Genomic DNA, 13,805 nt, shown 5'->3' on the forward strand with positions numbered 1-13,805 from the left:
TTCAATCGTGTCTTGTATACTTCTATGAGAATATAAACAATTGAACAACTCTATAACTAGTTTTATTTGATTCATTTGAATCAGTTGTGATTAAGATTAATAAGGTTGATACTAAAGTGTTCATGTAACTTCGGTTAATTATTGTTGAGCCAACCTAGTGTACACACTTAGGTACGGTTATCCATATCTAAATGAAGGAAAATTTCATTTGTGTGTAACAAGCTAAGGACATCGAAGGTGGAGAGATATTTCTTTGGTCGCAAGAAAACTTAACTTGGCACTTCGATCATGTTTCATATAACGGTGAATATTGATTGCTTTGTTCCAAAGCTATCAAACCTTGATTTGAAGACTATATAAGGGAAAACTCTAGCAACTAGGAAACCAAATCCGCACACCTCCTGTATGATACTAGTTGCAACTAGAGTCGATTCTCTGTAGTTGCGTGTTCTGATCTTACTTGTACTATCGTGATTGAATGTTATATTTTCTATATGATTAAGATTATTGTGAGGTGATTGATGATACTTGGTTGTTCTTCGCGAATATAGTCATGTTTATCAACTAGTTCCTATGAACCTTGATTTATCATAATACGTAATAAAACTCATAGGTATTTATGAGGGACACATATTTATCTATATCAATAGACTTTTCTGTGTGAGACAAATTGATTTATCAAGTTTTCAACTATGGGTCGTAGCAACTCTTAGTTGTGAGGGAGATCATCTAAGGGAATCAAGTGCGTAGAATCCTGCTGGTGTTCAGAGACGTAAGGAACGCAACTGTACCTTGATCAGTGTGAGATTGGTTAGGGCTCAACAACATTCCATCCCGAAGTTCATTGGTAGTAGGCCAGTGTCAGTAGCGGCTTAATACAGTGTGGTGTTCAAAGCTAGACTAGGTCCCGGAGTTTTTATGCATTTGCGGTTTCCTCGTTAACAAAATTTCTGGTGTCTGAGTTATTTGTTTTCCGCATTATATTTTTCTATATAATTGAAATATTACAGGTTGTGCGTTAAGTTCAACCAGTTCTTGAATCAGGTCTTTGGGTTGTTGATTGAATTGATTGACAATTGGATAATGGTTTGTGATGTCGTCCAAGATATTTCTCTTATTCAATCGGACTCTAAAATTCCTATTTGTTTTATTGCAGATTAAATTGTTAAATTGAGATATAAATCTTTGATATACTTTTCTAAAGATTCAGTCTGACTGTCTAATTGATTCTTTTGAAAGTATATTGGAGTTTGTCCCTACTGGTTGCCAAAACGAAATATTGGTTGTGGTTGTTAGACCCTCGCTTTTTCAATTTGTATCAGAGAAGGCGAACACGTTTAATACCTCGTAAGTTTGTGTTTGCAGCAATCTGATTATTATGGACGAGTCTACCTATAATAACGTACCAGTTCCGAAATTACCAAATTATTCTGAAAGCTTGGATTCACCTAAGAGAACTGTCACACCTAAGTCAATGTATAAACATTCTCTTGATGTAAAAACTATTGACTGGTAAACACTCCTAGAAGAACAGTTAGATGAACTTTCTGATGAAGGTGATTCAGATATTGATAGAGATGTTGATGAGGAAGTCTCAGAGTATGTTAAGTTTTTCGATTTATTGATAATGAAGAATATTAAAACTTCACATGTCACACCTCTTCTGACTCCTCTATGTCGAGAAAACAAGAAATTGAAAAGGATTTACTGAGGTCTTTATGGTTGGAATTGCTCTTGCGAATCGGTCCTCAAAGATACCGAGGAAAACCTGAGTAGAAAGTCACTTGAATGTGATCATGATTACCAAAAATACTTCTTACTGGAAGAGAAACTTGCAGAAACTGAAGCAAGGATTAACTCTCAGCAAACAAGTTTTGATGACAGAGAAAGCGTTTTTCTCGCTCGAGAAAAATGTCTTGAGGCTGATTTAGCTGCTTCTCTTGATAAAATCAAGATGTTGGAAGATGACTTGAAAATGTTCAATACTAGTTCAAGCAAATTAACCACTATGCTAGGAGTAAGTAAAAATCATCGTGATACACGAGGATTGGGATATGAGGGAATACATGCTCCAAGTATTAGCAAAGAGGTAAAGTTGTTCAAGGCTAGTGATTCTTCTCAACAAAAGGTTTCCACTGATTTCAAAAGTGAAATACCTTCACCGGCAGTTAAGGTTCGAAAGAGAAAATTATATCAGCCTCCAAAGTCATCACACACGAATCGAGGTAAGAACATTCCTTATGTTCGCCACTGTTGAGGAAACAAAGGTCACCTGGAAAGGAGATGTCGTTTTCGTATAAGGAATGATATTCTTGTTTGGGCATCACAAGAAGTTGTGAAACCAAGATCATACGTTAATACTAATCCCCTTAACGTTACAGGTGGTAACTGTTCAACCTTTAGGCAAAGGAATCAGTGTTGTGATAAACCTATATTTGCCTATAAACGTAACATGAATCCTTTTCATAATCGTAACGGTTATCAAAATGATAACATCGTAAAGACGAAGACAAGATCTGATGCTCCCAATTGGAGAAAGACTAACTTGCAAAAGAATAGTCAATCTAATTCTCTTCCGATAATTGTAGAAGAGAGTAATGAGAAGAAGGTTCCGGTTGTTCCTAAATGCACTCAGAAGTGGATATATACCAAAAAAAGTCAATGATGTTTTGAGTGTGAAAAGGAATGATCTCCCAGAAAATTCAATGACTATGGAGAAAGAAGTATTCATGATGTTGGAACTTAATGAGTTCTTTGAAAATATGTATTTGGATTTGAAAGGTTCTAAAAGTGATTTCTTTCATGATAATCCAAAATTGAAATGTAATAAACCAAAAACTATAGATGGTGAAAAATCCATAGTTGCGGAAAAGTCTGTTTCAGTCACTTGTGGTGAGCAAGACCTTGTTCGACTCAACAAAACTTGATTGTGTTGTAAGTGCATCCTCACTAAGGAATGCCCTGCTATGGTAAGGGAAGCACTAGAACTAGGGCGCACAGATTATGTTTGGTAAGGCTGTAGAATTCAATTGGATTCCTCTAAAAAGGTATGTCTATAAACTTGAGCAAGATTTATGTTTTTATTTTCTTAGAGTACTTATAATGATCCATGTAACTTGATTATCATTCGTTTATACCTAACTTGATATGTGTTTAAGATTCTTAAATGTTTAGGTTTGAAAATAGTAGTTCGGGATGTTTGGAATTCATGGTATACATACCAGGTATCCATACCATCATTTAAAATCAAAATACAGGGGTTTTTAGTAAGCAAACCCGTTTTCATACTGCTCCTTGCAACGAAATTTCGTTTGCAAACCGGTATGCATACTGGCCTGTAGACATCGATATTCGGTAAATTTGTTTTGGCCGTAACTTCTTCGTCCGAACTCGGAATGACCTCATTCTTTTTGAATTCTCTTCCTATTTGAGTTAAAGTTGGTCTTTGTCATGTCTCTTGTTTTTGAGTGTTTTGCTCCGTTTCGTTGCACTTGTTCCACTTCTCTTAGACTTGGGCGCTTGAATTCTTGGAGTACTACTCTTCTAAGCTCATTTGTATCTTTTACAAGAATGATGTTGGTGAATCACAAAGAAGGAAGTTCAAGAATGGGCAGTGGTACACATTGCTATGGGATTCTTGAATGTTCACAATCATCTTATGTAAACTATGACACATGGTCGTTAATGACTTTGTATGTTCTTCTTTTTGTTAATAAAATATTTTTATAAGCCTTTGGTACCTATTATTGGTGTAAATCCGTGCGAAAAAATTGATTCTACCCTCTAAGGACAAACCATTTGGTATGTGCAAAAAGTATGGTTTCGCAGTATTAATCTTTATTGGTTTCACATATTGAAAAAATTGTTATGGGATATGTGTGTTTACGTCTGTGAACCTTGATTATCCCATATTTTCTCAAAAGTTAAGTATATATGTCATTATGCAAATAATTGATGGAAGATAGGATGAACTTTTGTTTACAAATATTAAGTCTATTACATGTCTCTATGCAAATAGTGATAAAAGATAAAATGAATCTTTATTTATTCCAAAGTATTGGTCCTTCCCTGATTCACATCTTTGTGAGTGTACTATTTTGCTCCGTAAGTTTTCTTATGTTGAGCATGACCAATTGAATTGATCATTTCCTTTGTGGTTAAATCAATTTTTGGATACAAATTCATGTTTCATGTGATTTGATTATGTCCAAAGATATCCTTTTTTTCTTGTAAAAGGTCGCTCTTGTTGTTCATTTGGGAATGACATTTTATGGGGGAGATTTCTTAATTGCCATATCGTTGTGGGAAATGCGGCTGTGGAATATTGTAGGAGTTTTCTTGTATCTTTATAAACTCCTTCATGAATACACTAAGTTTCGACTATGTGAAATCATCGAAACAAAGTTGATATGTTCTCTTTTGGTCATGAAGTATCTCTATGAAAATTTCATTAGGATCCCACTAGTTTTCATACCTTTGACAATTTATATTGACAACAAGGGGGAGAATTAATGTGTAGTTCACATTACAAATAGATATGGCTTTACGGATCATTATGTAAGGGGGATTGGTTTTCATATGAGATGAAGTATTGACTAAGGGGGAGTGATACATATCACCATACCATTGATGTCAAAGTTGTGATACAATTGGTCCTTGATGTTGTGTAATAATACTATGACGTTGTATGACAATGATTGAGAGAAACTGTTTTCTCATTATTATGGCTATGGATCTTCAACAACTATGATGTTGAGTTGAACACGTTTAGAATCACCGGAGTACTTGGAAGTGACGAAGATTTCGAGTAATGTTGAAGAACCAAGGAGATAAAGCATTTGGATGAGAAGCTACAGAGTTTCTTATTTTGTAACCCATATGTATTGATAGTTTTGTCACTAAAATTGACAAAGGGGGAGATTTTTAGAGCAATGCTCGGTCAAACTCGCAAGCGTTGCTATCTCAAACATGTTTGTCAAGTTTAGTGATCAGAACTATTAGTCTTGATTTCTAGTCTACTTATAGCTTTGTCTCGGACGAGGATAGATTGTGTAGTTGATCTTTATACTTCACGACGTTCATCAATTGAATACGAAGAATTGTGAAACTTCATCAATGAAAGGTATGTGGCGACTGAAACTCATCTATTATAGCTATATAGCATTGAATTATCACATTTGAAATTTCGAGCTGAGTTTAACTCGCTTACATATTTATCAAAATATGTGTTGGTAAGCTTTCGCTTTAACAAGGTTCATCTTATGTTCTTGACGAAAGTCAAAAGATGGTCATATGAAAATCTCCTTGTAACATCTCATTTGATGTAGACTCGGAATGTTTTGCATTGATTATGTCAATCACTTGAAAATAGCTTTGATGCAGATAGTTTGTAAAACAACTATTATCATCCTCTAAGAATGTTTGAATGATTGAAATAGAGTTTAGAACACTTAAAAATAATTGGAATATATATATAGTATGCGTACTTGCATATATGTTGATACAAGAACGGTACAGTGTGCATACCCATATGTGTACCGGCGAGGTCAGGTAAAGTCTGAGAGCCTTGGTATGCGTACCCGTACGCGTACTGGCGAACTCAGTTGAAGTCCGAGAACTATTGTATGCGTACCCATACATGTACTAAATTCAACTGATGTTTAGGATGTGTGATAGTATGCGTACCCGTTTGCATACTTGAGTGCGTTAAGTTCTAGAATCGGTTGTGTCATGAACTAATACATTTATATAATAAGGAATAAAATATTTTGGAAATCGTGGCTATAATGTTTACGAATTGATTCGAGTGAACCAAACCGGTTTTGCTTCGATTGTGTCTTATATACTTCTATGAGAATATAAACAATTGAACAACTCTATAACTAGTTTCATTTTGAGTCGTTTGAAAGAGTTGTGATTAAGATGAATAAGGTTGATATGAAAGTATTCATGTGGCTAACTTCGATTAACTATTGTTGAGCCAACCTAGTGTACACGTTTAGGTACGGTTATCCATATCTAAATGAAGGTAGACCATCTAACGGTGGCGAGATATTGCTATGGTTTCAATCAAACTTAGCTTGGCTCTTAGATCAGGTTTCATCTAACGGTGAATATTGATTGATTTGTCCCAAAGCTATCAAACCCTGATTTGAAGACTATATAAGGGAGAATTCTAGCAACTGGGAAACCTAATCCCCACACCTCCTGTGTGATACTAGTTGCGACTAGATTCGATTCTCCTTTAACCTTAAGTTTATTCCAAAACCCCGTAGGTTAACGACTTAGAGACTTCATTGGGATTGTGAAACCAGACCCAAGTATTTTCTCTGTAGTTGCGTTTTTTGATCTTAATTGTAGTATCATGATTGAGTATTATATTTTCTATGATTTTCATGAGATTTATCTCCGATAGGCAAGATAAAAAGAAGTCACAAAAATCTTCGTCTCATCGTTTATGATTCCACAATATCTTTTTTCGTTTTCATACAATTAATATAATTGTGAGGTGATTGATAATACTTGGTTGTTCTTCGGGAATATAACTCCGGTTTATCAATTGTTTCCTTTGAACCTTGATTTATCATAAGATGGAAAAAAAACTCATTGGTATTTTTGTGGGAGATAGATTTATCTATATCAATAGACTTTTATGTGTGAGACAGATTGGTTTATCAAGTCTTCGACTTTGTGTCGTAGCAACTCTTAGTTGTGGGTGAGATCAACTAAGGGAATCAAGTGCGTAGAATCCTGCTGGGGTTCAGAGACGTAAGGAGCGTAATTGTACCTTGATCAGTGTGAGATTGGTTAGGGCTCCACAACATTCCAGTCTGAAGTTTATTGGTAGTAGGCCAGTTTCTGTAGCTTCTTAATACAGTGTGGTGTTCAAAGATGGACTAGGTCCGGGGTTTTTCTGCATTTGCGGTTTTCTCGTTAACAAAATATCTGGTGTCTGTGTTATTTTTTTTCCGCATTATATTTGTCTATATAATTGAAATATCACAGGTTGTGTGCTAAGTTCAATCAGTTCTTGGATACCTCTTTTGGGTTGTTGATTGAATTGATTGACACTTGGATATTGGTTTGTGATACCGTCCAAGTTATTTCTCTTATTCAATCGGGCTCGCTAATTCCTATTTGTTTGATTGCAGATTGAATTGAGAAATTGAGATATAACTCTTTGATATACTTTTCTAAAGATTGAGTATGATTGTCTAGTTGATTCTCTTGAAAATATATTGGAGTTTGTCCATACAGATTGCCAAAACGAAATATTGGGTGTTGTTGTTAGACCCCGCTTTTTCAGGTTGAATCCCAGCCGATTGTCCATATACAACGCTGTCTTTCCATTGATCCTGTATGTAAATAAATAATATTGCATTGAGTTATTGGTAATTGGGTTGAGTTATTGCATTGATTCTTTCGAGAAAAACTAGCCGTTCGTTTTTTTTTTTGTTAAAAAATGACCCTTCTCCGACAAAAAAATTATGCAAAAACTCTGTCACAAACTCTCAACTCTCTTTCTAATTTCTTCCAACAAAAAACAAAAACATGGTTTGTTTTTCAGGTCGAAGAAGATGTTGCAACCGTTAGAGCGACGCTCGCGATCAGAACACATGACGATGATCAAGGCATTAACGTCAGCGGAAGTAATGATTCTCAATGGAACTGTGTATTATGGTCTTTGTGGCCATAAATGGTAATGAAAATTGAAGATCAATTAACCAAATAAATGAAAGGTTCGAGGAGATCTACCTAGAAATAGAAGTTTTAAGGGTGCAATTGGAATGAGTGAAGGAGAATTGTCCTGAAATTTCCCTTTTCAGAAGAGTGAGCATGTGAGAAAGTTGTTCATCAAGTAAGTTTTGAATAATATTCTAACTTAATCTTGATTTTATTTTTTTTAGGAAGCATTGGCTCTTTGCCGATACCAAGCTATTCGTCACAAAGGATTTGAGCATGAGCAATTCTATTGAATTAGAAAATATTTTCTTGAGAATTTCATCAAAGCTTGACTATTTAATTGTAATACTCTAATTGTTCTTTTTTACATTATGTAATAGTGACATTATCAATTTGATGAATTACGACAACAAAGTTCAGAAAACCAACCAGATTTATGCCTAGGTAAACCAATCGTGATTCTGGAAACCAGACTCAACAGCCAAAATAACCTGTCGTAACTTGTAATTCCCAACTACAAGTTATGGTTCTGGAAAACATATTACAACCCGAAAATTTGAGTAGTTTTCCGACCAAGAAACCAAATTTCATGCTTATTGAATTAGGCCAAGAATTTGCGGTTCTTGGAATCGTCTCTTTCAGAATCCAGATCCAAAGTTACTTGCTAAAAGTTTTTCTAATGAAATGATTCCGATAGGACTAGGATGTTGTGCGTGGAGGTGTATACACTAATCATTTTTACAGAATGAACGTGTCAAATACACGGAAAGACAGAACTGAAATCGTATATGCTAGAGACTCTACGTACTGTTAAGCAATTTGAAATTACATCTTAAGATAGTAGTAAAAATTAGAGACATGTACTCTTTTTATTTACCCGGCTATTTGTAGACTTTTACTGGCTGCATATGATGTTTTTGGGGAACTATCAGAATGCTCCAAGCCAACGTACTCCTCCCTAGGTCCATAATCATGACCATATCTTCTCGGAAAACGGCTGGACACTGTATCTGAGTCCTGAAGGTACTCAGATTGACCCGGACATGACGGAGATTTGAACTTCAACTTAGCGAATTCCTCGTCAGAAACCTGCAATTTCATCTGAATGCGCAATTTGACTGCATCTAAAGTCTCTCCTTCATGGATAACCAAGAAAAATGGTTCCCCAAAATTCTGTTCCACGTACTGTCCTTTTGTGAAGTGATAAAAATGAATCAAGCGATCCAGAGGACCCAAGTTTTTCTCCTCCTCTAGAATCTCCTCTGCCCGTAGCTTCCATTTTTCATCAATTTTCTCGATCTTCTCACTAAGCGAAAAAACCTCCCAAAACTTGTGGTCGTAAACTTCCAGCAATCTAAGTTCCGCATCGGGATGAGACAGCTCAACCTTTGTCTTCAGATCATTAAGCAAGTCACCAACTGTACTTTGTTCCGGAAATCTAATACTATGAACGACCTTATCATCTTTTGTTGCATGATGGAATGCAACATTTAGAGTTTTCAAACCCTCCAACTCGGGTAAAGGAATGTCCAGGACTTCGTAATACAAAATATCAGTTGGCTGATTGAAATGATTCATCAATATATGAGACAAGCGGAGGAAACCTTGGTACCTAATAGGTTGTGGCCGAGAGTAAAAGTTCTCACGGAAAAGTCTGATCTTGGTTGGGTCATCCAAACAAAGATGGCGTGCTACTCTGTCCGTGACATCATCATATTTTAGTACCTTCGAAAGCTCTAAAGAAAAATCATCTTCCATCGGCTTATCCAAAGACCGAAAATGCACAACCTGACGGTTACTAACCTCTTCCAGAAAAGAACGAACATCAGGAAAGCGGAATTGTGTCATACTACCGGCTGAAGCAGGTTTCTGGAAGCAAATAATGTCCCCATCTATGAGCTTGCTAGCACAGAATGTGAGATTTTTGTCTATGTGTTTAGGCGCAAACCTTGATTCCTCATAAAGTTCTATTTCCTCATCTGGTGAGAACCCAGCCATCTCATTAAGCTTTTTCAGAATTTCAAAAGGCATACCATTACGATTCACAATGAGTCTCCCCACATACCGAATTTCTTCCTTTTCAGCATCATAAAGCTTGAAAAAGAGAATAATATCTTCTTTTGGTGTATAACAAGGAGGAGCTATGGGATGTAATTCCGGCCCAATCTCTACTTCCAAGAACAGCATTAAGTCTTGGTACCACCATCCCCCATTGCCGGGCACCTTATTTGGAAATTCTATGACCTGCCGAACAGATTGGGATTCCTCTTGAATCATTAATGGTCGGTATGGACGATAACTATGACATAGCCAAAACCGCTGAAATTGCACTGGTACACCAAACTCTTTAAAAACTTCCTCCTTGAATAGATTAAATGGCATTTGTTTCTGGATACGAAAACTGCGAACTTTGTAGTGATCAACAAGGTCAAAATAGACATCTTTCCCAATCTGCTGAGAAAGGTCCTCATCTCGAGCAACCTTTATAGTAGTATACTGGTAAGCCTCTGCTTTTTCCTTCTTCTTGAGCTCCTTTTCTTCTTGTTCTTTCTTCAACCTAATCCTCAGCTGTTCAGCAATGTCCTTCTCCTCCACGTTACAAATAATTTCATCTCTATTGCTTTCACGTATATACACAAGCATATATGCATTTGAAAATCTTGCCTCCCCTCCGTATTGCTCCTCAAGTACCCGCTTGATATCTTCTTTTGTTACCAGCTCATCATTGAATTTGAACCATTGCTCTGAGACTGTTGGTCTAATAAAAGCATAGTAGTGTCCCCCATCTCCCCCGCCACTGTGAACCAAAACAGCCTGAAGTGTGTAGAGATTGCGAACACTCTTATCAGAATCTGGTGATAAGTATTTGCCATCCTCCCTGTCAAGATCAAGTTGCAGGGGGAATTCATAGCGATCATTTATCTTTACCATAGTGTCCCGCATAACATCATACTCATACCGTTTCAGCTGGAGTTGGAGAATAGGTGGGAAGTCAATAAAAAGGACACCCTTCTTTGCATCTTGTAAACCATGCTCTTGACCAGCTTGATACTTGTTGTCACCTTCAAGACGCTCCACTTCCACATACTTGTCGAAAGAAGCATAAACATCTTGACAGCCTTTGACATCAAGTTGAATGTCATAAAAGGACTCCTTTCTAGTAGATTTATAGTCCACATTAATGCATTCAATATAGTTCATATGGTGACCTTCAAACAAGTGTTGAATCGTACCTTCCACAGCAGTTCCTTTCATTTTATTTTCTAGCTTTTCACACAGAACCCTATTAAGCTCCTGCACATCATGTTGCATGAAAGACTCGTGCGTATTCCACCCGAAAGATTTAGTGAGCTCCTTCGTTCCGACGCTATCTTTCTCGTATTGAAGCTTATAAAACAAAGTCTGCAGAGCCAAAGGGATGCTGCTGCCTGATGCCAAATCATTCTCAGTTGTTGGCATATGGTACACCGCCTTCCTGAAATAAGGAATATGATATAGAGTCTGGAGAAGAGAGTTCATATAACATGTTGCTCCTTGATTCTTAAGACCAACATAACCCGTTTCTTTTCTAGAATCATATGTCCAATCGTCAGGCATGATCTTAACCTCTGCTTCAATAATACAAGTATCATCTACGATATAACCTCTATCAGGGTCGTTGAGTTCACCAAGAGGCATGAACTTTTTATGACCCCAATCGCTTGATTGTTTAGTAAATTTATGTGGTTGTGTATCTTTTCTCACCGTGTCCTCGCTATTGATTTGATTGACGACTGACAAACTGAACTGTGCACACCTAGTCCACCCAAATGGCAAATCATCCAGGTCCGCAACAGCAAGGAACATCGATAAGTAATCTACGTTGTTTCCCTTGGGAAATATCATCACATGCCATTTAGAATCCCCAACAGTGAACACCTCAGAGTAGTGTTCTTCTTTAGGGTTCGAGAAATTCTCAAACTTCAAGCTAAATTTCGAAGCTTCAGGATCCTGATTTTCCACTATACTAACAACGGCTTTTGCTGGTTGGGGAATTTCATCAAGCATCTCCTCATCACTTTCCTGATCTTCACTAGACATCGCATCATCATAATCTTCATCTTCATCAGACACCTCCTCTTCGATTAACTTCTCATAATCTAACGGTATATTCTCATAATCTAACGGTATAGCATGAGGCCAGAAACCCATGTCTGCAAATCGATTCGAATATAAGCTAAAGATTTCTGAGAAGAAAAAAAAATCAAAAGATTTCGCTTTCCTTTATGAAAAAAGACTAAAAAAATTTATAGAAAAACAAATAAGAGTACGAAGAGATATTTCGATGATGATCGGAAAAGGCAAGACTGTTTATTTATTTATAGGGTTCGAGATTTTATAAAACAGGGTAGTACCAGGATTAGGAAATAAACGCGGATTCGACTTTGCTTTTGCATCAAGAAATATTATAAGAAGAGGAAACCAAAAGAAAAGGAAACAACCAAACCGAAGTAAGGTTACTTGTTGACTTTGGTCAACAAGGGCTGGCTCAGCAATAACTGACTTAGATTCCTTCGACAGGTATGCAGCGTATGCTACAAGATTTTTGTCATTTACAAGCCCAGATAATTAAGCAAAAAAACTGCTGCCAAATTTGCAGATGCGGAAATTTCATAGTGGGTAACAGCAGCTGGTAAAAGAATATTTACAATAATTACTCAAAAATGTTTTTATCAGCAATTCTTCGTCGATTTACTTATAAAATAGTTCTTAGTTATCATGTTCTGATACAGAGATTGCAATATCTTTCACATTACTTGCATCGGCTTTGTCCAATGAATGAAAGACAGCAAAAGTAGACTCCAAGGAAATGACATATATCCGGAAGGAAATCCAATGTCTCGTGTAGATTGGCTTCTAGAATATGTCCGAGTAGTTATTAGCATGGAGGTAAATCTATGTAATCATTGTAGAACATCTTTTTTCTGCTGGTTGGATACAGGACTGGTATTATAATTCTGCAGGTTGGACGGAAGATATATATAGGTCAATGGAGCTCAAAGTGTGCTGCCATAATTTGGTATATCTGGAAATCCAAATGTGACAAACCAATTAGAGACATAGTACCAAACCGAAAGGCTGTTATAAGTTGCCAACAAGGGAATGGGAATACAACATGCAAGCAACAAATGAGTCGCCAGGGTAACAACCTTGAAAATCCCTTAGGATCGAAAATCAACAAAGCATGAATGAGTTTGAAGCACATGCAATTAGAAGCAATCCAGTCGAAAATTCTGCTTGGCAATGACCATGGTGGAAGGAAGCTGCGAAGGAACTATCAAACCAGCAGAGGGAGATAGCAACTTCTTGGATTGGAAAGCAATGGCTAGGATTGCAAGAATTAAGGAACTTCTTATGTCTATTAGAAGAGCCAACTTTAGGTCTCTTGTATTTAAAGAAAGAGATGAAGAAAGAGAATGTAACCTATTGAGACAATCTACTAGAATTGAATAGAGGAGGTAGTAGAGAAGCTTATGCTGTCACCTCCATTCATCTAACCCATACCAATATATCATTAATAACCGATTAAATATCCCAACAATTATCTGCATCAAAATATTTCATTTCAATCTCATAAAATTGGAACAAAATTAACCATAAGGGAGAGTGCGGATACAAAATACCGCACACTCGTTTAGTATGCGAAGTAACTCCTTAAGTGGTAGGCGAATACGATCGCGTATAACATATTTAAGATGACGAACCAGATGACATCACCTAATCACGCGTAAAGTGTGAAGATCTATGCGGCACTATGGAATTCGTGCGACAATGGTAAATCCCTATGCGACAGTGACACACATCAGATCCGAAATAAGGGGCTTTATTCCTCCAATATGTAAAATCCTATATAAGGAGCCGAGCGCCTTTGTAAAAGGGAGAGATCTTTTGAGAGAGCTTAAACAAGATATTGAGGAGAGAAAAAGATTATTTGCTTCTGAAGTTAGGGTTTTTACATATCTTTGTATTTGTTCTAAAATTTTAATAAAAGTTCTTGATATTATATTTATGATGATTTCTTAGATTGTTCTATAGATTTTACTAAGGGTGTAGTTGTGAGATTTATCGCAACAACATTTTGG

General features: G+C 36.5%; 1 protein-coding gene across 1 annotated transcript; it reads right to left on the bottom strand.

Moving 5' to 3' along the window:
- Nucleotides 1-8,384: 8,384 nt before the first annotated feature.
- On the bottom strand, nt 8,385-11,874 carry LOC113316646 (ubiquitin carboxyl-terminal hydrolase 13-like). The gene has a single exon (XM_026564803.1). The coding sequence runs from the start codon at nt 11,872-11,874 to the stop codon at nt 8,557-8,559; it is 3,318 nt and encodes a 1,105-aa protein (XP_026420588.1). The 3' UTR covers nt 8,385-8,556.
- Between the last annotated feature and the right edge of the window lie 1,931 nt (nt 11,875-13,805).

This window comes from Papaver somniferum, chromosome 10, assembly GCF_003573695.1.
Source record: "Papaver somniferum cultivar HN1 chromosome 10, ASM357369v1, whole genome shotgun sequence".
NCBI lineage: Eukaryota > Viridiplantae > Streptophyta > Magnoliopsida > Ranunculales > Papaveraceae > Papaver > Papaver somniferum.

What these genes read in the sequence shown, in the direction of transcription:
- LOC113316646 (XM_026564803.1), bottom strand. Translation starts at nt 11,874, where the DNA reads ATGGGTTTCTGGCCTCATGCTATACCGTTAGATTATGAGAATATACCG.